The sequence below is a fragment of the Spinacia oleracea genome, chromosome 4, assembly GCF_020520425.1.
Source record: "Spinacia oleracea cultivar Varoflay chromosome 4, BTI_SOV_V1, whole genome shotgun sequence".
Taxonomy (NCBI): domain Eukaryota; kingdom Viridiplantae; phylum Streptophyta; class Magnoliopsida; order Caryophyllales; family Amaranthaceae; genus Spinacia; species Spinacia oleracea.
This window is the reverse complement of record NC_079490.1, coordinates 164,836,987-164,859,938: the sequence shown is the minus strand read 5'-3', so window position 1 is coordinate 164,859,938 and position 22,952 is coordinate 164,836,987. Positions and strand designations below refer to the sequence as shown.

The 22,952-nt window shown below is 35.7% G+C and overlaps 3 protein-coding genes across 8 annotated transcripts; 1 reads left to right on the top strand and 2 right to left on the bottom strand.

Annotated features, from left to right (window-relative positions):
* Nucleotides 1–272: 272 nt before the first annotated feature.
* On the bottom strand, nucleotides 273–3,541 carry LOC110787333 (uncharacterized). 6 transcript variants are annotated; one of them, XR_008932132.1, is made up of 3 exons: nucleotides 3,398–3,541; nucleotides 650–1,819; nucleotides 273–558 (listed from the first exon to the last, which is right to left on the bottom strand). XR_008932132.1 is itself a non-coding variant. In XM_021991959.2 (3 exons), the coding sequence occupies exons 2-3, from the start codon at nucleotides 836–838 to the stop codon at nucleotides 461–463; spliced, it is 282 nt and encodes a 93-aa protein (XP_021847651.2). In that variant the 5' UTR covers nucleotides 839–860; nucleotides 3,398–3,541; the 3' UTR covers nucleotides 273–460. The 6 variants fall into 6 exon arrangements, 4 of the variants coding, with proteins under 4 accessions (XP_021847651.2, XP_021847648.2, XP_021847658.2 ...); XR_008932131.1 differs by having other exon boundaries at nucleotides 650–1,805; XM_021991959.2 differs by having other exon boundaries at nucleotides 273–553; nucleotides 650–860.
* A 6,722-nt stretch (nucleotides 3,542–10,263) lies between these two features.
* On the top strand, nucleotides 10,264–12,682 carry LOC110787326 (3-ketoacyl-CoA synthase 4). Its single transcript, XM_021991938.2, has one exon. It carries the CDS (start codon nucleotides 10,899–10,901, stop codon nucleotides 12,423–12,425), a length of 1,527 nt encoding a protein of 508 aa, XP_021847630.2. The 5' UTR covers nucleotides 10,264–10,898; the 3' UTR covers nucleotides 12,426–12,682.
* A 4,426-nt stretch (nucleotides 12,683–17,108) lies between these two features.
* On the bottom strand, nucleotides 17,109–20,958 carry LOC110787149 (clathrin coat assembly protein AP180). Its single transcript, XM_021991720.2, has 2 exons — nucleotides 20,118–20,958; nucleotides 17,109–19,230 (listed from the first exon to the last, which is right to left on the bottom strand). The coding sequence occupies exons 1-2, from the start codon at nucleotides 20,690–20,692 to the stop codon at nucleotides 17,409–17,411; spliced, it is 2,397 nt and encodes a 798-aa protein (XP_021847412.1). The 5' UTR covers nucleotides 20,693–20,958; the 3' UTR covers nucleotides 17,109–17,408.
* Between the last annotated feature and the right edge of the window lie 1,994 nt (nucleotides 20,959–22,952).

Below are 22,952 nucleotides of genomic sequence, written 5' to 3'. Positions count from 1 at the left end.
TTTGAGCAAGTCTTAGTGTAAGGCCATCTCTATCTCACACTTACTGTTAAACATTAGAATATTAGATCAGATAATTAGTTAATGACCCCAAAAAAAGAAGTAAGAAGTTGCTTGTGACATAAAAAAGAACGAGAGTGTGTGTGTATAGGTAGATTGAAAAACTGGCCGATATCTCCTCCAATTTAGAGCATAAATGCAAAGCATACCAACAATAAATTAGAATATCCTCAGAATTTAGACAGATTTTTAAAGCACAGGATACAAAGGAAGCATATTTGCAAAGAAGTAAACATTGCTGTAAGTGAATATCAGTATTTGATTCCAGATTACATACTGAAAGAACAATATAAGTCACAAGTATATTGTTGAAGATGACGTAGTTATCCTAGATGATAGAATATCATAAATATACGTTATTAACATAAACAGGGGTAAAAAAAGAGGGGTATTTTCAGATGGTCTACTTTGAGACTGTAGTCTGAAGTGGTAGAACACTCTCTACTTCCCGCTGCTCAGAATTCCGTTGTGCCACTATCTTCGATATTGAAAACATCTGCCCTTCACACAAGAGTTTTGCGCATTAATTAAGTACAAAATATTTAAAACATCATATCACTAAATGTGGTTAATAGAAATCGAAAAAACATACCTTTTGAATGGTTTTTGTGAAGCATGACTTATGTTCATCCATGGAAGCATCGATAAACTCATCAATATGGCCCTTTAAATCCTCTAGGAAAGTCGCGTCATCTTTCTTCTTCCTCCGACATGAAGCAATTGCTGGAGTTGGTGCAGTAGCAGATGATTTAGTTTCAGCTGGATTCTTCTGAGAATCCATGTTAGATGTTACCAACCTGCTACTAAAAAAATTGTGCTCAAAGTGCAACATAATAAACACATTTTATTCTAGATCAAGGAAACCAGATAATTCATTCAGTCAAAATAAAAAACGAGTGTTCTCTCTAAACATGTTCAATAACCGCGAATAGATCTTAAAGCACCCAATTCACTATATCTCGATAACCGAGTATAAAAGTATGGAATCCTGTAAATGAATGAGTGTTTAATGACCCAAAATTCAACAGCAACATCATCACTATTTTAGCATCCAGTTTACAAAGAACTTCATGGCATGAGCACCGAGGCACAACCCGACACATTTAGTAAAAGAGGATTCAGATATCACCCGTAGAGCTACCAGATTAGATGACATAACAAACAAATCAATGATATAAACCATTGAAGCAGGGAATTCCCAGACCAACATGGACAGCGTATAAATCTTCAAGTAACTTGAAACAACCACGGTGAGCAACACATCTTTGTACCCGGAAAAACCCTCTATAAAAGTAAAAATTCTCCTTGAAAACACAAAAAGAACACAAAAGAACACCAGATTCCCTATAAGGGAACATCCCAAAGTTTTCAATCCCAATCTCAAAACCGACAACTCTTTTGAGGTCTCATTCAAAATCCATAACTTGTAAGCATCAAGAAAGAGGTAAAAGAAGGATGCTTTGAACAATAAGGTGTCAAAATCTGAATTATTGTGATGGAGCACGTTGAAGAGCAAGTGCCTGTAAGCTTGAGGCTTGTGAAGGACCAAATCAATGACGAGAATCAAGAGCTCGCATTCTATGTACTCATCGGCAACTGACTTGCAGTTGCCGCACTTTAAAAGCCGGATATTTCCTGGCGAATATTGAACGTAGAGCTTTTCAATCCTACGACCGCACTTCACACATCGAGGATCCATTTGGACACTTTCTTTGTGACTCCTCTAACTGAACTCTATGAATTTGTACCTGGATCAAAGAAACTGTAATCAAAGCTCAGAGTAGGAATGTAGGATACACGAATCTTGTTCAGATGGCATAAAATGGTAGCTACAGTCCTACAGGTTCTGAGTTAAGGAGAAGAGCGAACAAGAATTGAGGCAAACTCCAAGTGAAGAAGAGTAGATTGATACTTCTATCAAGTTATTGGAAGGATAATTCATAAGAACCTAGACACTCATAGTGTTTGAATTGAAGGGATCCCCCGCCTCATCATATTTTGACTATTTAATTCACAAAGATAAGGAGAAGAGTTTCCTTCATATCCCCACCAGTGGCGGAGCCCGAATTTTTGAATAGGGGTGTCGACATTTTTGAAATGGGGTGTCGACATGTTAGTCCGTATTAATTTACTTTTTCTAATAAATATAAGGTACAAACGTTTTTTTTTTTTCAAAATGGGGGGGGGGGGGGGGGGGGGGGTGAGGCAGGGATCCCTCGCCTCACCATGTTTTGGCTATTTGAAATCGCAAACTTTTGAAATACACGCTTCAACTACCCTGGAGGACCGCCCCTCAAAACGAAATCGCAAACTTTTGAAATACACTTCTCCATTTTTCATCCCCTCACTTGAGGTATCCAAAGAAGTGGTAAATGTTTCCCCCTTCTCTCGACTCCCCTCAGCTTTTGATCAACTCCTCACTCCTATTCCGCCCTCTAAATCGCAATCCGGCATAACAAACATTGAACCTAAAATGTCTCACTCGGACACAAATTTAACCTTTGAAAAGTTGCACTCTCCAAATTCCACCACCACCAACAGTTAAAAAGAGGTTTGAACATAGGGAGCTCATACGATTCCTAGCACTCGAGTCTAGATCCGGAATTTCGGATAGATGGATAAATTGAGCTCACATTCTAATCTTCTTAGGTTATTTATACTAATGATCAATTGAAATTAGATACTCACAGGCTCACAGCTAAGTTCATAAAAAAATGAGTTGTTCAACCTCAGATTTGAGGTAACTTAATTAATCACAAGGAGAACCATAGCACTTTGTCCAAATTACACCACCACAAACAGTTAAAAAAAAAGGTCTGAACATAGGGAGCTCATACCGATTCCTAGCACTCGAGTCTAAATTCGGATAGGTGGATGAATTGAGCTCACATTCTAATCTTGTTAGGTTAATTATACTAATGATCAATTGAGATTAGATACTCACAGCTAAGTTCATAAAAATTTGAGTTGTTCAACCTCGAGGTAACTTAATTAATCAAAAGGAGAACATTAACACTTTATCCCCTGAAACGACACCTTATTATATAATCAGAAACAAGAGGATCGCAAAGCAATTAAATTTATCATTGGCCACTAAATAAAACTGCAAAATTAACAAGAAACCCTCCTAATAAAACTATGATCCACAATAAAATGTTCAATTGAGAAACCCAGAAACAAAAAGATGCAATCTTTACCCAACAAAATGCACACATAATTAAAGAAATGCTCGATTTGACTAATATAATCACACAATTAGGTTCAACTAAACAATAACCCACAAATTAGCAAGAAATTTAGATTACAATAAAATCAAAAGTATAAACAAATTAAGGATTACCTTAAGCAATATACTTATGAAGTCGAGAAGGAGAATGGGTTGACAGCTTAGAAACTCAAAGCTTCAGATTTTCAGTACCCAAACTTTCTCTCTCTTTCTCTACCTGAAAGTCTGAAACTATGAAAGTGATGAAACACTCACTACGTCATGTCACTTATGGGCTATTTTGTGGGCTAAATTTGAAACCTTTTTTTAAACCTAAACTATGGGTTGGGCCTATCAATCTTGTATTGGACAACGTGTATACGGAGTATTATCTTATCTGATAGGCCTATCATAAGCTGAGGTTAGAGCGTAATTTCCATGTTCTCTTCAATTTCATTTCTTATTTAGGAGTCTATGTATTTCATTCGAAATGGTGAGCTAGGTAGTCTACCTAGTTTTATTTTCTTATCAAAAAAATAAGCCCGTAATTCACACTGGACACTATTTTTCGGATTTGAACATCATGCACATGTGTCAATGATCTAATTTGATGGATTTTGTTAGGAAATAATCTACGTGTCTTGTAGCCTTGTGTAATCCCCTCATATATAGGTTAGTAACTTGTTAGGCTTAATAATAGTAGTTGGGTCATAAAGGTTGGATTATTTAGAAATATCGCATAGATAGGCTTAATTAAAGAAAACCGGGCAAAGGTTGGATTAATAATTACAAATTTTCCAAGAAAATATGGATAAGATAAACATGTATCTCCAAAACTCTTAAAACATATGCTTTCTCTGTTCCGTAAATATCACATTATTTAGTTTTTACACTATTCACACTACGACTTTGACTATTTTTTGTGATTCATACGTAAAAAAATTGTAGTCATCTGCAGTCATCTTAAATTCTTATCGATATAAGTTTTCTAAATATCAATTTTTTAACTATTTTTACTTACACACAATTTAAGATATTAAGAGTCAAAGTAATGGGTTAGAGGAGTAAAAGTCAATCATGGTACGGCATTTAAGGAACGCATGAAGTATGAACTCTCAATATATGAGATTCAAAAAGTAACAAAGCAGGAGAGTTGAGCAAAGCAAGAAACTCTAAGAAAATTGAGTTTGGTGTTGTTGGTTGGAAATTATTTGGAACACCAATACTTGTGTAGTAGATGTAATTTTAACACCCGTTTTTGGGTCTATATTAACGATTATTTTGTTGACGCTTACTTCGTTCATTCAGGTGCTGCCTAGACTAATGAGATTATGTCCTCAACCTATGTTACAACTGTACTTTTGAGGGAGGCCAGTACCTTTGTTGCCTCCCAAGTTTAATCTATTTGCTCCGTTTCATCAAAAATAATGTAAAATCCCACCATTGCAAAATGAGATTTAAGCTAAACCCACAATACCCCGTACTCTTAGGCACTTAGCCCATGATTCTAACGTTGTAGTGACTAGAAATTTTATTATATGTGGTTGACCTATTTTAAGATATACAGTCCAAAACTCGAAATATTCTTTACTTTGTTTGTTTATTAGGAAATGGCCCTTACTCCTTACAATTCACATATCCAAGTAGACCTTAAAACCACAAACTTCGTTGTATATGCATTCGCTACATTGAGATTGTTGTTAGTGTTAAGTGTTGACTGTTGAGTGTAGACAACAAATCACATTTGCGATTCTCCCTACCCTACAATCCTACATCAATTGGTCAATTACAACCACGAGTACTAAAATAAGATCACCTTACATTTGTCATTTTTTTTCAAAAGAAAATGTTAAAAGTTTAAGATTAGACTTGATTAAACATTGAACAAGTCTATGAAATCCGTACACATGAAGGAAAGAAATGTCTTTTAAATTATTTTAAACGATTACGAAACGAAAGATATAACTTAATTAAAATGAGAAGTTCGTAAAGCATGAGCGGACCTATATGGCCCTGGAGGGGTCCATAGGGACCCCCATTATTTGAAAAAAAAAAAAACTATTAAATTGATATTGAGGTAATTAATTGAACTTGAATATTTAATTCTGTATATTAATAATTAACTTATAGTGTAAATAATGAAATGTATTTGTAGCTTAGTGGTTGCTTGATTACCATGTTGCAAGGGATACCCAGGTTCAAATTTTACAAAGAAAGAATGTTGAACATTTTTTTTTTTTCATTTTCTGCCTTTTACTTGTCCTTTTATTGATCCTCTAAATTCTTCATGTTATTTTCACCCTTTATTGGTCGTTTTTTCTTCATCATTCTCCTTTATTCATTTATTATTTTATATGATTCATGATTTTGCTTTTACAAAAATACAAAATATTAGTAGTGTTACTTTTTTCTTCAAAATGATTTTGTAATTGACATAGGATATATAAGTAATTTATTATATACCCTATTTTTATAGACTTATAGTTGCATGTTTTTTTGAACTTTTAAGAGGCCTAATTATATAATATCGTAATACCCCATAAATTGAAAATGATAATCCTATTTTTTTATTAGTGTCGTTTTGTGCAATTTGTTCGGCGACAATTGTAATAAAAAATCTCCTTTAAAGTATGAAAACTTGTCATATACACTCTTTTTTTTCCATTTTATTTGAAATCGCACCAAGCTAACCTTGTAATTTGGATTAGGTGTTGATTTTTATTGTTATGAAACCCAAAAATAAAAGTTCCTAAATCTTCCACATATTTTACTATACCGTTTATAATATTTTAACTACTTACCTTTCAACGTTAACTCCCTAAAATGAGAAAATAAGAGAAATTATTAAGCAAATTAAAAAAAAAATCTGGACCCCCATTTGTAAATTCCTGGATCCGCCCCTGTCGTAAAGTGGTAATATTTTCAACTAAAAAACATTGTTCAAGGTGGTTGTTTACAAAAAAAAAACAAATTAAAGGTAGTTTGGAAAGTTGCTAAATTAAAGGTAGTTGTTCGCAATTTTTCCATTTTACTAACAATACCACATGGGATAAATGAGTACAGAGTACTAATTATTTCACCACTAAAACAGTAAAACATCTCTTAAAAAAGCTAATATGACTAAGTGTTTGTTTGTTTCATCAAATATAAGTTCAGATAAGTTCAATTAAGTTTAGAAAAAATAAACTTTTCCCAGACAATTTGGTACACAAAAATGTTCGTTCCGATAAAATACGAGTAAGTTTTTTTTTCCAGCTAAAATAAGTTAAAATAAATTAATTTCAGTCAAATTCAAGGTAAAACAAAACCTAACTCGATTTCAGTCAAATTCAGGTTAAAACAAAACCTACGAATTGAAAATGATAAAGGTCGCAACATGCGACCTTTAAGCCGTGTCACAATGATGACATGGCATGCTTATGTGTCATGATTTAAATTGGAAACTTAAATATTTAACTTATATAACCTATTATACATGTTACAAAAAAAACATGAAAATCTTAATATTCTAATTTCTTTCCTTTTTTAGATCGACTATTTTATTTACATATTTTCATAGTAAAAATATTGCATTGATAGTAAAATATTACGATGACGCATACCCTACGTGGCGCCTATATGTACAAATTAAACTCTGACACGTAAGATTGCGACAACTAAATGTTGTCGCAACTTGCAACCTTTATCATCAACCCAAAACCTAACTCCCAATCAAACGTTCATTTTCTTCAATTGCTTGCGCTATTAGCACATGACACAATTTCATGAATACCTTTGAAGTCTTGGACAAAATAATCCGTACAAATATATTGCAAAACAATAGAGGTAAAAGATCACTTTAAAAAGTAGCTCTCTGTGAGTCGACTTCAACAAATGGAGGTAAAAACTTACACAAGTCAAGAAAATTTAATTAAGGTAGATAATAAAGTTTGACAAATATAGTAATGAATTAAAAATGTGATTTGGGACACTTTACTTTTAAAGTTCAAAGGTTGATCGTGCTAAAACTCTCGGTTGTTTTTTGGTGTGCGAAATACCCTGCACTTTAGGTTTTTAAACACGGAAGTGGTAGCTGTATTTCATTATGTAATGTTGTACGGAGTAATAAATAATTTTATAATGCAATCTCCGTAGTTACGTTAAAAAAATAAATGAAAAAAGATTGTACTAAAACTCTTGCGTTCTTAATAAAACTAGTCTTACATACACGCTATCTGTGCGAGATTATAAAAACTAAAAATTACGTTATGACAACTAATCGTAATAAATAATACTCCCTCCGTCCCAAAATTATCTTCCTCCTTTCCTAAACGAACGTCCCAAAATTATCTTCCTGTTTCTAATTTTGGCTACTAAGATCTCCACTTTCTCATGTACTATATTAATTAAAATTGAATTGAAAACCCCACCCATGTACTATATTCCACTTTTTCCATGTACTATATTCTCTTTCACATGTACTTTATTCCACTTTTCCATACAACTCAATCATTATTTGTACTTTATTCCACTTTTTCATGTACTATATCCCACTTTTCTTAAAATCCGTGTTTTTGGTCAAACAGGAAGATAATTATGGGACGGAGGGAGTAGGAGTATGCTAGAAAAATTGTTTAAAAAGTTCATAGGAAGAAAAATTAGATATAATCTCTAGCTAAAAGCATTTACATAGTGAAACAACTAGATTATGGCCCGTGCATGCACGGATTTGGCCATCTTTTTCATTAAATATTTTAATTAAATATTTATCCACTAAATCTAATGTATAATTAATAAATTTCGAACTTACTCATTTTTTCATCTTATATGCAATTTCCGTACTACTACGCTTTATATAATTTATATGTTTAGTATGATGATTTGACCAAAATATTTGATATGATTAATATGTTAATTTCACCTAAACATTGAGTAAGAATATTTTCTATTATTGATACGACGATCTGACTACCAAAATTGTATATAGTCATATTCTATAATCCTATATTTTTTTCCATATGAAAACAATTTATACAAATGGGAATTAAATAAAATAAAAATAAAGAAGATATGTTGTTTTTAGGAAACAACTTTTTGGCGGGAAAACTTTTCACCAGGAAATGACATGTGTCATTCCTGGTGTCTCTTTTGGTATAATGTAATAGATGTAATACACCTATTATATGACGAAAAATCTAAATTGTAGTATTACAGTAAAGAAAATTAATATATAAATAGTGTGTTTCACTTTTCTTTTTTTCTCGCAATATACTTGGCTAATCACATATTTTATGCTCAATTGATTTACGGTTTCTTACGCAATCACATATTTTTTTCTCGCAATGTACTTGGCTAATCACATATTAAAGCATAACTTTCAGTAAGAACTAAAGTATTATTTTTATAGAGTTGATTGTGTAAGATATAACGAAAATGGTTGTTAGTAGATTTATTTATAAGGAGTGCATAGAAGATGAGAGGTTGATGACTTATTTTGAGAAGATTAATTTCTTATGCTTTCTTTTTAATAAGAAATAATGTTTATTGTTACTGAATATTAATCACAATTGAATTGGAGAATTGAAGAATATCAGAGCTGAAGGGTATTTTGGTATTTTACATGGGGGACACCAAAAGCGTGATTACCAAAAAGACCTTAGCTCTTGACTTATATAATAGAGATAATCTTAAATAACATCGAAAGAAATATTTATGTCAATGTAGGTATGAGTTTAGGGATGAAAATATCCAGTGGATGGTGCAATAACCCGGTCACCCGCTCTAATTAAACGGATGAAAACCCGAAATAAATGGATGAAAAGCGGGTGATGGGTGAAGCGGGTGATGGATGCGGGTGATGTTTTTTCATCCATCACCCGACCCATCACCCGTTTATCACCCGATCCATCAACCATTTATTATATATATATTATTTTTCTTTTTGTTTTAAACATAAAAATGTGTTAGTAAATCCATTATTTATTAAAGTTAGTGTTTGTTTAATTTTTTTTGGGTTACAAGTTATGCATGATGAGAAACAATTATATGTTTCGGTAGTAAATGTAGGTATATACGAATTTTTTTTTGGTTAATTATTATGCATATTCTTAGGTGGTGAATTTGTAGTGATTAATAGTTTTCACCCAAATATCACCCGACCCACCCGGTTCACCCGCGGGTGATGGATGGACGGAATGCGGGTGATGAGTAAAGCGGGTGACGGATGGACCGGGTGAAGCGGATGAAAGCGGGTGATGGATGCGGGTGATGCTCCACCCGATCCAAATCCCACCCATTTCCATCCCTATATGAGTTACACTTTTTAAAATCCGACCTATTTTAATACGATTTACATTTTCTATTTTTTGTTTCATTTCTCTTACTTTTATAATTTCTTACTTACCTGATTATCCCAACTCCCTATATTAATTTCTCTATAAGTTCAATTGAGTAAAATTCGGCTCAAAAGAACAAGGTCTTACTCACACGATATTTTTTCCAACAAATAAAAAATTCCCCACTATTAAATTTCCCCTTAAATAATTAACCAACTAGTCCACTACGGACACTACCCCACTTAATTTTTAAATTCAACTCAAAAATCCTAAAACTCAATGCCAATCAAAATACAGACAAAAGCATTTGTGTAAGATCGCCTAACTAAAAGTAATAAAATCTAAAAATCGTAACTAATGGAATAACAAAATAGTTAAGGTATAAAGACAAATAGTTAAATTTATGAGTCAAATAGTTATTGTTTTTGAACAAACGTATTATTAATTATAACTCATAAGATTTTAACTAATTGATTTCATTGCTTAATTAATCAATTTCATTGTTTAACTAATTGGTTCAGTGATTAACTAATCGGTTTCATTAGATGACAACAAAATGGTATAACCGTTAGACGGTCTTCCTAAAAGTTTGTAATCAAAAAATACGAAACAAATTTCATCAAAATAAATACGAAACAAATACGGAGTAGTCAATTAAACCCTGATGACCACTATTATTAAAACCCAATCATTCATACAATCATTCCTCCCTTTTTCTCTGTCCTCCCCCACAGAACTCAGAAACCAAGCAGAAAACTAACAGAGAAATTGTACTGGAAGTAGGCGTTTGCATCAGCATTTGCCATTGACTCATTGAAACTTCAATTTACCAGCAAAACAAAAAGGTAAACCTTCCAAAATCTTTAAATCCCTGCACCATTAATATTCTATTTCCCCATAAATTAGTTACAGAAATAAATCCGAAGATACCAATTTGTAACACACTGAATTTTTCAATCCATTTTTATTAAGCAGTGTGGTATAATTTGGCTATTTGTTGTAACTGCCATTTCTAAACCTTAACCACTTCGCTTCGTCAGCTATTTCCAGTACCTTCAGATCTTCACCCTCACGCTTTTTCTCTCTCCTTTGTTTTTTCTGTTCTTCCCATAATTTATATACCTCCGCAAAATTAGTGAGAATGTCCAAAAATTAACACTAACCCACTCTAATTAACCATCTTAATCACATTTCCCACCTCCCCCTTTCTCCCATTTCCATCCCCTCAAATCTTCCCCTCTTGATAAATCCCTCATTTTCTCCCTTCTCTGTTTTTGTAAGTACCTCATTGTCCAAAAGTCCACCAACAACCCCACCAAAACATGCCGGAAAACACCCAATCTCCGCCGTCAAACGGAATCCAGATCCACCAGATACGGCGGTTACCGGACTTTCTTCAAAGCGTGAATCTCAAGTACGTCAAACTCGGGTACCACTACCTTGTCAGTCATATGCTTACTCTTTGTTTAATCCCATTAATGTCAATTATTTTAATCCAAGCTTCACAAATGCAATACGACGACGTTTACCACCTCTGGCTCCACCTCAAGTACAACCTTATTAGTGTCATTATTTGCTCTACTGTTATTGTATTCGGATCCACTTTATACTTCATGACCCGACCCAGATCCGTTTACTTAGTTGACTTCTCACTGTACCACCCACCTAGCCGCTTAAGGGTTACATACAAGGATTTCGTCGAGCATTCCCGGTTAACCGGAGATTTCGACGATTCCTCCCTCGAATTCCAACGGAAGATTCTCGAACGTTCCGGACTCGGCGAAGACACGGTGGTGCCAGAAGCAATGCATTCAATCCCCCCACGCCCGTCTATGCAGGCGGCGCGTGAGGAGGCAGAGGAAGTAATGTTTGGTGCATTGGAAAACCTCTTTGCTTTAACGGGTGTCAAAGCAAAGGATATTGGTATACTTGTTGTTAACTGCAGCTTGTTTAACCCAACTCCATCATTATCCGCAATGATAATTAACAAGTTTAAGCTGCGTGGCAATATTAGGAGCTTTAATTTAGGAGGAATGGGTTGTTCTGCAGGAGTTATCGCAATCGATCTTGCAAAAGATCTCTTACAAATCCACAGAAATACTTGTGCAGTTGTGGTTAGTACTGAGAACATTACACAAAACTGGTACTTTGGGAATAAGAAATCAATGCTTATACCCAACTGTTTGTTTCGTGTTGGGGGTTCCGCTGTGTTGTTGTCTAACAAACCAAGGGACAAAAGCCGAGCCAAGTACCGCCTTGTTCATACAGTCCGAACCCATCGTGGGGCGGATGATAAGGCGTTTAAGTGTGTGTATCAAGAACAAGACGACATTGGTAAAACTGGAGTTTCACTTTCTAAGGATTTAATGGCTATAGCCGGGGATGCACTCAAAACAAATATCACAACCCTTGGTCCACTTGTTCTTCCTATAAGTGAACAATTATTGTTCTTTTTCACACTTGTTGCGAGGAAGTTTTTCAATGTCAAGATCAAGCCGTACATCCCTGACTTTAAACTTGCATTCGAGCATTTCTGTATTCATGCTGGAGGAAGAGCGGTGATCGATGAGTTAGAGAAGAATCTGCAGCTAAGTCCGGTCCATGTTGAGGCGTCTAGGATGACGCTTCATAGGTTCGGGAACACTTCTTCGAGCTCGATTTGGTACGAGCTTGGGTACATTGAGGCTAAAGGGAGGATGAAGAAAGGGCAAAGGGTATGGCAGATTGCATTTGGGTCTGGGTTTAAGTGTAACAGTGCTGTCTGGAAAGCGTTGAGGAATGTTAAACCTTCGCCTAAGAGTCCTTGGTTGGATTGTATTGACAGGTACCCTGTTCAGATTCATAGTTAATTGTAGAGATTTATTCTTATAAACCAATTTTTAGTAAAAGGAATCAGAAAGAAACTGAGATAATTAAACATCTTGTTAATTAGATGGATTATTGTTATAATTCTTTTTAAGGAACTGTATTCATTAGTACTCGTAATTTCTATGTTGTAGTGGTGGACGTGGGTGTTACTCTTTGTGGAATGTCAAATTGCCAGCTTATAAGTTGGGTGCTAATTAATATAATTAGCTGTTAATTTGTCAGACTAATTCTGTTTGCATTTGCTGTGAAGCGGTTGTTGAGCTGCAAATATAATTGACTCATTACTTCATTAGTCACCAATCACCATAGTTGTATTGTGCGTCCATGAGTTGGTCTTACATGTTTGGTCACCCCAAGTCCCCAAACACGCATGCAAGAATACTTCTTACAATCCAAACCCACTAGGTAGTCTTCTGTAGTTCTAGTTGGTTGATACGAGTAATACTTGTTGCATACTACTCCCTCCGTCCCGGAATACTTGACCTGTTTTCCTTATCGGGTCGTCCGTTAATACTTGACCTGTTTCTAAAAATGGAAATATTCTAACAATATTATATTATTTCTCACTCCACCCCTATTAACCCACCTACCCCTACTCCATACAAAAAATAATTAAAAATTCAACCCTACTCTCTCCCAACCCCACCTCTTAACCCACCTCCCACTAACTACATTAAAATAATACCCCACTATCAACTACTACCTATTAAAATAAATAAGTCAATTCAAGTCCCTTAAACTCAGTGCCGGTCAAACCGAGTCGAGTATTCCGGGACGGAGGGAGTACTGTACAATATAATACATATCAAAAAGTGTTGTACACACTAGATGTCTAGATATACAATAAATTTAGGGTACATCAGGTAATTTATGGTGTAGACGAAATTCGATTTTAGGTTTTAGGTACCACACCTCAACACTTTACCAACTAGCTATATACTTTGTATATATGATACTACCTCCATTTCAAAATGACATTCACGCCAAACATACGTCTTTATAAGCAAGTTAGCTAAGTCTTTTGAAGCTTTTGTTATTTCTCATGTGAAAAGGGTAGGCAATACAGTAGCTCACCATATAGCACGGTGGGATACTCATGGTAGTACAAAGTTAATTTGTATGAATTCTTTCCCTCAGAGTATTAAGACTTTGGCGGACCTTGATATGATATAAAATACAAGGCCTAACTTTTCCCTAAAAAAAAGACGTGGGTTTTTACAATCGTAAAGTAAAATCTTTTAGAGCATTAGTCTTTTTAGATAAAGATAGAGAGACAAAGCCAATGATCCTGGATCTCGGGTACCATATATCCCAGATCTTGCAGCTTAATTAGTTGACACAATGACATTCACATATTCTAGGTTCAAAAGGTTTTGCAAGCACTGGGTGTAAAATAAATTTATTATATATAAGGGTAACTTTTACTTTGTTTCTGGTAATTTAATTAACTTTATATTTTATTATTTATGGATAACATTTCAAAGAGTTACATGGTTATTTGATACATTTTGAGTAATTTTTAGGGGTGTCAAATCGGGTCATCGGTTCGGTTTCGGTTCGGGCTCATCGGTTCGGGTTGAAACCGGTTCATTTTACTATCGGTTCGGTTCGGGTCGGGTTGAAAATTAAACGGTTCGGTTCGGGTTCGGGTTATGTAGTGCGGGTTCATATCGGGTCGGGTTCATACCGGGTCGGATTCATATTGGGTCGGTTTCATGCCGGGTCGGTTTCATATCGGGTCGGGTCATATTTGGTCGGGTAAAAAACGGGTTAAGTCGGTTTCATATCGGTTCAGGTTATAATCGGGTCGGGTTCATATCGGGTCGGGTTCATATCGGATCGGGTCAGATCGGGTCGGATTGTAGTCGGGTTGGGTCAATTCGGTTCGGTTCGGTTCGTTAACGGGTTTAGCTGGATTGTAATCGGGTCGGGTTCATATCGGGTCGGGTTTATATCGGGTTGGGTTCGTGTTTAGTCAGATCAATTCGGATACAAATTACAAAAAATGTCGGGTTATTATTAAAATCACAATTTTCAATGCGCTTATATTATAATATCTACATTATTGAAGCAAAGTGAAAAGGTAAAAGAGCCCATACAATTTGATTACGTGATTTATAACTAATGTTATTTTTTTTTTGACGAACAGCTAATGTAGTAATGTTCACTATCCAATTAATTTCATAAACTTAATTAAGAAAAGTCAGTCGATGTCTTTTACTACGTCCTGTAGTATTTACCAATCATATTATTCAAATGGAATCAAAATAATCTATGCCCTCCCCTACCATGTAAGAGTATTATGAAACATGTATTGATGAACTAAATACTAATAACGTAGTAATTAATAATGGACAATGATGAATTAATACGTAATGAATTTGTAAATTTTGTAAATACAAGTTTGTCATACATTCATGCATATTGGTTTAAACAGCAACGAGCCTAACATGTTCAACAACGGAACGAGACAAACAAGTTCAATTGTTAATGAATTAAGTCGATTCAATTAAAACAACATACCTTTTTGATTAGTTCTCGGGTTATAAGCTGGTATTGAATTAGATCAATATAGTTTAATGATCGATTAGACGATTAGTCAGTTGAATACGAGTCAATAAAAGAGTGTAAGACTAATAAAACAATACAAATTCATGAGTTTTATACTTTTATAACATTGTCAAGAATTAAGGAATATAACATTCTATATTTTATTACTCTAATAAGCTAATAACTGATGAATTGATGATTATAATTATTTTGAACTAAAAGTCCACAGAACTATAACTATGTAAGGATATAACTATGTAAGGATATAAATCTGTAACGATATAGTGTACTTATATAAGTATATAACTTTGTGAGATTATTAGTTTAGAACTATCTAATTAATTCTATATATTTATGAGATTATAAGTTTACAAGTATATAACTATGTATGACAGTAATTATATAACTATGTGAATATATAAATAACTTTATGAGACTATAGATCCGTTTACATCTATTTAATTGTACAAGACTATAACTATACAGTTAGGGGTGCTAACGAGCCAGTACGGCTCGCAAACTATTCGGATTTGGCTTGGTCAAAGCTTGGCTCGGAGGGGGTTGATTCGGTTTGTAATCCAACTTGGGCCTTAAATAATACTCCACTACACACTAAAGTCCCACATTGGTTAAGAAAACAAGCACCAATCTTATTTTCTTTATAAATAGCTACTACTCCTCCCCTCAGCATAGAGTTTGATTTTGTACCACATTGGTTGGAAAAAACTCTTGTACTCTATTTTCTTCACAAAAGGAATGAAGTATATTTTAAAATATTTGATTATTCTTGAATTAAACTAATTAATAATTTATTATTTAAATGCACTTAGAGTCTTGTTGTTATAATAATATTTCCTTTCATTGTTTGAATTTTTTTAAATAAACATGAAGTCCCACATTGTAACTTCAGTGAAATTAAGATTGAAACCAAGTTATATAAGAATATGTAGGGTGAATTTTTCTCTTAAACAAACATGGAGTCCCACATCGAAATTTTAGCCAATGCTAAGAGGGAAACCAAGTTATAAAAACATACGAAATATGTAGGATGACTTAAACAAAACATGGAGTCCCACATTGAAAACATAGCAATGCTAAGAGTGAAACCAAATTATAAAAGCATATGGTGGGTAGCTTTAGTTTTTGACTTGAGCATTGGAAATATATGTTCAGTTACTCGTTTGATTAACAACCGTTCAAACAAAATCTAATAATTTTATTATAACACGTAAAAGAAACAAAATCTAATAATTTTATTATAACACGTAAAAGAAATTTGTAAACTGTAATCTTTTAATTCCAATCATCATAATTTTATTTTTTCCTTGATTTTTAATTTAGTTGATTTTATTAATATAATTATCTCGCATTAGGAATTAAGACATAAATATTCATTCCAAGTGCAGCAACACAATAAAGAGCTTGCAAGTTGGTGACAAAACTCGTAATTAGGACTTCATAATACGGAGTAATTGGCTGATGAATTCGTTTAATTCATTTGATATCTTAGCATTTCGGCTCTGTTTGGTATGGCGGAAAACATTTCAAGTTAAAACTTATTTTCGAGGCGGGTTATAAACGGTTTGAATTAAACGGGTAGTAAACGGGTTACGGGTTGTAAACGGTTCGGGTTGAAAAAGTTCGGGTTGTAAACGGTTCGGGTTGAAACAGTTCGGGTTGTAAACGGTTCGGGTTGATACAGTTCGGGTTGTGAACGGGTTTTTCCCGGGTCGAAACGGTTCGGGTTGAAATAAATCGGGTCATTAACGGTTTTCGGGTCCATTCGGTTCGGGTAGGAACGGTTCGGGTTGACGCGTGGCGGTTTGTTATCGGGTATCGGGTCTTAATCGGGTTAATGTTTTCGAGACGGTTCGGGTTCGGGTTAAATATTATCGGTTCGGTTTAGTTTCGGGTTCCAATTAACGGGTTATTAACGGTTCGGGTTCTTAACGATACGGATTAACCCAGCGGGTTCAACGGTTCGGGTTGAGAATTGACAGCCCTAGTAATTTTGAATACATAAATTTTATTAAAGCGAGAAATTTTACCACAAAAATAAAATAAAATAACTTTTACATTACACTAGGGTAACTTTTAAACATTTTGACTTACTCCAACTTTTATTTCAATGTAGAATATTTATTGTACACAAACTTTAAATAAGAATGGTCTTCTACGAGTAGCTTTTAGCACTGGGTTACAAATTGATAGCAAAACTTCAACATACTTTTAGCAGGGGCATCAAAGTTAGGAACATTAACAGGTGGAGTACAAGGGGCTAATTAAGGTGAGTATTTACAAGTTACAACAAGGCAATATACCAAGAAAGAGAACAAACTAGCTACAATTAGTTACAAAGACTTAAAACAAAATACAATGTGATCAACATAAAATGGGCTGAAAATCTGAAATGATCATGTTAAATGTCTAGCCATAATCTTATTCTGATTTTGTAACCACAATTGCTGTTGCTGTATCAGTTCCTGTTCATCTAAAGACCCATTCATATTTTGCTGATGATCATTAGCATTCCCGGTGGTAGCTGGAAACGACTCAAACGGATCGTTCTCATTCCACAAACTACTTTGTTGATCTTGATCGATATCAAAACTTGAGGCACGAAATGTAGGGGTAGCTTGAAGCTTGGGACCTGATGACGACGAAGAGAAGAAGTCGTCATTTCCCGCTACTTGACCAAACGGAACAATTGCGTTTGTTGGATTTCCATTTCCATTTCCATTTCCATCCCCTGTATATCCGTTAAAACAATCGAAACTATCTGAAAAAGTTGATGAAGCCATACTTAGATTACTCCCGAATCTATCATGATGAACTGTTGGTTTACTTACATAACCATGAGCAAGGTAAGTTGCATTTGACGAGGCGCTAAAATCAGCACTCGCGAACCGAGCATGATGTGGCGTGGGTACTACATTATTGGCATGGTTGAAAGTAGGCGGCGTACCAGAAAGATTTTGATTATGTTGTCCAAAATTGTCAAGAACAGATGTTGAAAGACTTCGATTGTGCTCGCTGTTACCTACATTATGATGAGTTGTAACCAAAATGTTGGTGTTGGAACTGAAATTACTACCTCTACTACCAAAGTCGTCGTACAAATCGAGATTCTTATCTGTGCTTCCGTTGTGAAATTCGGAGTAAAAAGTGCCTGAATTTCCACCCTCGAAAACAACCATATCAGTCGGTAAGCCGTTATGTGATGAGAAGCTATCAAAGAGATTGTTGGCAACTTGGTTATTTTGAGCTTGAAACGGATCATTTAAATCAACTGTATCTTGTAAAAACGGGTTATAGTTGTTGTCGTTGGGCAAAGATGAGGTACTAGGAGCATTAAAATCGTCGAAAAAATCCACCTCGAACCCATTGCCATTATCATTAGTACCTTGTGTCTCAGGTTGATTTGTTGTTGTTGTTGTTGTTGTTGTTGTTGTTGTTGTTGTTTCAAATAAAACCAACTCCCAACCTTTTCCCGATATCGAATTTAGTCCTTTATTATTAGACTCGTGTACTTGATTTTCGGTTATAGGAGACAGGGTGTCTAACGACAAAAGATCCAACACTGTGCCAATCCCTCGATGATCAATTGGTTCAGATCTCACAGAAGCATTGTCATTGTCATTGTCATTGTCGTTGTCATTTGTACTAGAAGATTCTTCTAGTTGTGGTGGTTTCTCCCGACCCGGATCCGAAAACCTCTCCGGGCTAAACCCATGATTCCCACCAATGAGATCCTCAAGCGACGTACACTGCGACTCACCATACTCAGACTGCAACTCGGAGTTCGGGCTAAGTGATGAGGGAAGGTAATGCCCACTCCCTCCAGGTGTCCTACGACCATTGGTCCCAGGGAAGGAAGACTGATCCTTAAGAAACTCCTGTAAAGTTTCTAGCAATTCTTGGGACACTTTTTGAACACTAGGGTACTCTGAAGTTCTACCAACTCCTATGCTCTTACATAAGTCGTAGAAGGTGGAGAGTTCGCCGAATTGCTTAGAGGCTTTAACACAAGTTTGGAATGCGCTTACACAATTGTTGTACTGTAAATGGAAGAAACTGTCTAGTAATAAGGCTAGACCGTCGGAGATGTCGCGATAGTGGTCGAATGTTTCCTGGACTATTGCGTAGAGGCTTGTTAGGACTACTTGGTTGGTTCGAGCTGCACCTGTGGGTTGGGTGGCGATTGCACGGTCTAGTAGCTTCTGCCAGTGTAAGATCCTGTGTGAATTTCAAACACCATTGCATAATCTATGAGAATAATGGGATAGTTTTAATTAATTTAATATGATCCTAACGTGAGAACAAGTACAAGTATATCCAATCTCAAATTAGTTTTACTAAACAATGAGTTTCTAACCATTTCACTCGCCCTAAAGCAACATTTGCAAAGGCTTAGATGGCACTGAGCCGGCCCGAGACAAGGGTAAAAATGGCCCGACACGAGTACAAAGTCGTGGGCCATGAGTTCGGTGGGTGTCACATATTTCTGGAAGAAACATAAAAAGACATGCCACGACATGACAAATCATGTTAATTTTAGTGAAATTAGGTTTAGGCAGAAGACACAACCCTAGGGCACGCGGGCTTCGGATGGGTCTTAACCGACTTTTTAAAATTTCAATCTGATTTGACCTGTCACGAAACAAGTGGGCTTGGTATGAGCCGGATCGATCGGTTTAGACTCAGGACACGTTGGCTCGGCATGATACACGGCCCAACCCATTACCACTTTTTTGCTCAACAGCCAACTCTACCTTATTAGCCAAAAAAAAAAGGAATTACTCGGAAAAGATACAAGTTATGGTGCACTAATTTTTCAAAACATATTGCTGATAATTAATTTCCCTATTGTGCATTTCATTGCAAATTCTACCAACATTAACCAATTATCTCTGCAAATGTGTTTAATTTAAGGATGATCAAATAATATTTCAAATTAGATTTTCCAAACACCCTATAAAGGTATAATGTCAACTCATGCAAACAACACGTACGTCGAGTCGTCCACAAAATATTACGGAGTACTACGTACAATTTAACAAGATATAAAATCTGTTTTTTTTTTTTTTTTTTTAACGGAAAATAATTTGGAGATAATGATATACCTGTCAAGGAGCACACTCGGCTTCATGTCACGGACAATAGGCTCATTTTTCCTTGAATAACCCTTGCTACGGCCAGATTCACTGTAGGATTTACGCCGTTGAAGCTTTCCGGTGAGGAAGCAATCGAGACGCTCATCAAGGTAAAGGGCGAAGGTGCGGACAAAGGCCGTGAAATCCCAAGGGCAAGAAGTAGAGGAGTCATCACGGAAAGAGTTAAGATTAAGGATCTTGTACCCTCGTTTCATAGCATGGAGGATTTCCTTTGGAAAATGTGGGTCCCCATCTTGAAAGACCCGAAGGACTATCATGAGTGACTTTAACGCCACGACCCAATTTCGGGTCCTGCCTATGCGGCGTCCTAAAGCTCGTGCACAAGACCCCGCATAGGATCTATTTGAGCACACAATACGGAGGATTTCCGTTATATATCTCTCATCCACTGGTATCTCGTCGTGAGTTGTAGCCTTTAGAATTGCTACTTCGAGCGTTGAGGACTCCGCTCCTCCAACCTTGGCCAAGCTAATGCTCGTTTGGTCCTTCATGGCCGCGATTGCCCTTCTCAATTTGCTCGGCATTGTGGCTTTCACAGTGGCGTACGTACCTTAAAATTGAAAAAGGGCTAATAACGTATTAAGCTTGTACGTTACACACGAAAACCTCTAGGAGAATCTCCCTTAGATTTCTATTGTAAATGCATCAAGCATTAAATCAAAGACAACCAAGGAAATTATGGTGTTTTTTGATATAGATTCTTGATTTGGGAAACAATAAGTTTGAGAAAAGTTTTTTTTTTTGGATGATTGGATTTGAGGAAGAGAGAGAAAATTTTGGAGAAATTATGGTTTTGAGGGGGGTAAAGAATAGGGTGCCAAATTTGGATGGTGGAGGGAAAAAGAAAAGAAGAGGGAAACTTAGTGGGAGGCCATGCATGGATTGACAGCATGAGACACACAATTTCAAGTTGACTCATTTTTTAGTCCCTTAAAACGTGACAAAGACTTACCAAAAACGTCTCTTATAGCCTGTTTGTTGGGTTAAATTCAATTCGTCTTTTAAAATTTATGTTATTGGAAATAAATGTAACGATCATTTTCCAGGGTGGAATTATATTAACATTAATTAGATGGTAATTATTTAACTGGTGTATTATGGACCTCCACTACTCTTAGAACTTTATACGATCTTTACTTATTAGAATAGTACGTAGTACTTGTATATTATTTGTGCACGTAGACAATGGTAATTATCTACGTTGTCCCCATGATCTCTAACTTTAATTAAAATAGGATGGAATGGCGGTCTTACAGGAAAGACCGCCTTGTTGTCACCTTATTGCCATGTCATTACTGATGTCAGCATAATATCAACTTTGTTTTAATTTTATTTTCTGAAAATATATAATACCAATTCTAATTTCTCTCTCCTCACAACCCTCGGTTTCTCTCTCTCTCCTCAAAACTCTCTGTGTCTCTATCTCTCCTCAAAACACCTGCCCTCTTTCTCTCTCCTCGAAACTCAAAACTAATTCCATGGCCACCACCACCAAGAGGTGGTCCACGAAGGGGATGCAATGGCGGTGATCGGCTACGAGCTACTGGCACCGTGCAAGGAGGCGCGCAGTGGTGAAACGAGATCTAGTGGTTTATTGTGTGGCTCGAGGTGGTGGTTGGGGACGTGAATGAGGCGACGGCGACCAGCGAAGTCGATTGCGGTGTTATGCAGCGGCAGATCCTGGTGGCCGGCGGGATGGGGAAGCGAGAACCAGAGTGGCGAAGGAAAGAGAGTAAGGAGAATCCGACGTTGCCGCCGTCGCCATCGAAGGTTGTCGGAAATCTAATCTCCTTCGGCAACCTATAAATTTCCGGCTTCTCTCTCGCTCTAACTAAATCTTCAAGGTATGTAATTCGTTTTTTTATTGTTGTCGATTTTGATGGTTGAAGCTAGGTTCGGTTGCCGATTTTGTTGTTGGACCTACTTTTGATTCGTCGATTGACTTGTCGGAGATCTATTCACCCCGATCTGTTGATGCTAGTTTGGCCTGATCTGGTGATGATTTCGATTAGGTTTTTCGGTTTGAATTTGATTAGGTTTTTATGTCAATTAGATTGAATTCGATTAGGTTTTTATGTCAATTAGATTGAATTTAATTAGGTTTTATGTCAATTAGATTGAATTTAATTAGGTTTTTATGTCAATTAGATTGAATTCGATTAGTTTTTGTTGTACAGGTCTGTTGTACAGGTCTGCTTGGTGTCTGCGAAGAAACGAGGCTGTTGTTGGCTCTTCGCAATGCTGCGACTGGTGGCTGAAGTGATCGACGACTTATCTGGAGAAGAATGGGTTCCAATAGTTCAGTTGATGGAGCAACTGATTGCGTAGGAGATGGTTGAAGTGATCGACGATTTATCCGAAGAAGATGGGGTTCCGATAGTTCATAATGGAGCAGTTGATTGCAAGATCGTTGCTTCACTCTAGGAATTAGTTAATGATCACTATGCAATAGTTTTGGTCAATTTTGTTTTAGTAATGAATAATTTCGGTTTAGTTGATAAATAAATTTTTTTATTTATATCTGTTTGCATTCAAGTCAATTTTTAGTTTAATTATATTTTTGTTATATTTAGTGATTTTTTGAGTTTTAGTTAACATTTCCTAGTTTTAGTTACGATTTTCGTGGTTTTAGTTAAGATTTTTTGAGTTTTAGTTACGTATTTACGAATTTCATGAAAATAATTTCAGAGCTTTAGTTAAGATTTTCTATGTTTTAGTTACGATTTTTTACGTTTTAGTCAAGATTTTTTAGGTTTTAGTGAAGATTTTTTAGGTTTAGTTACG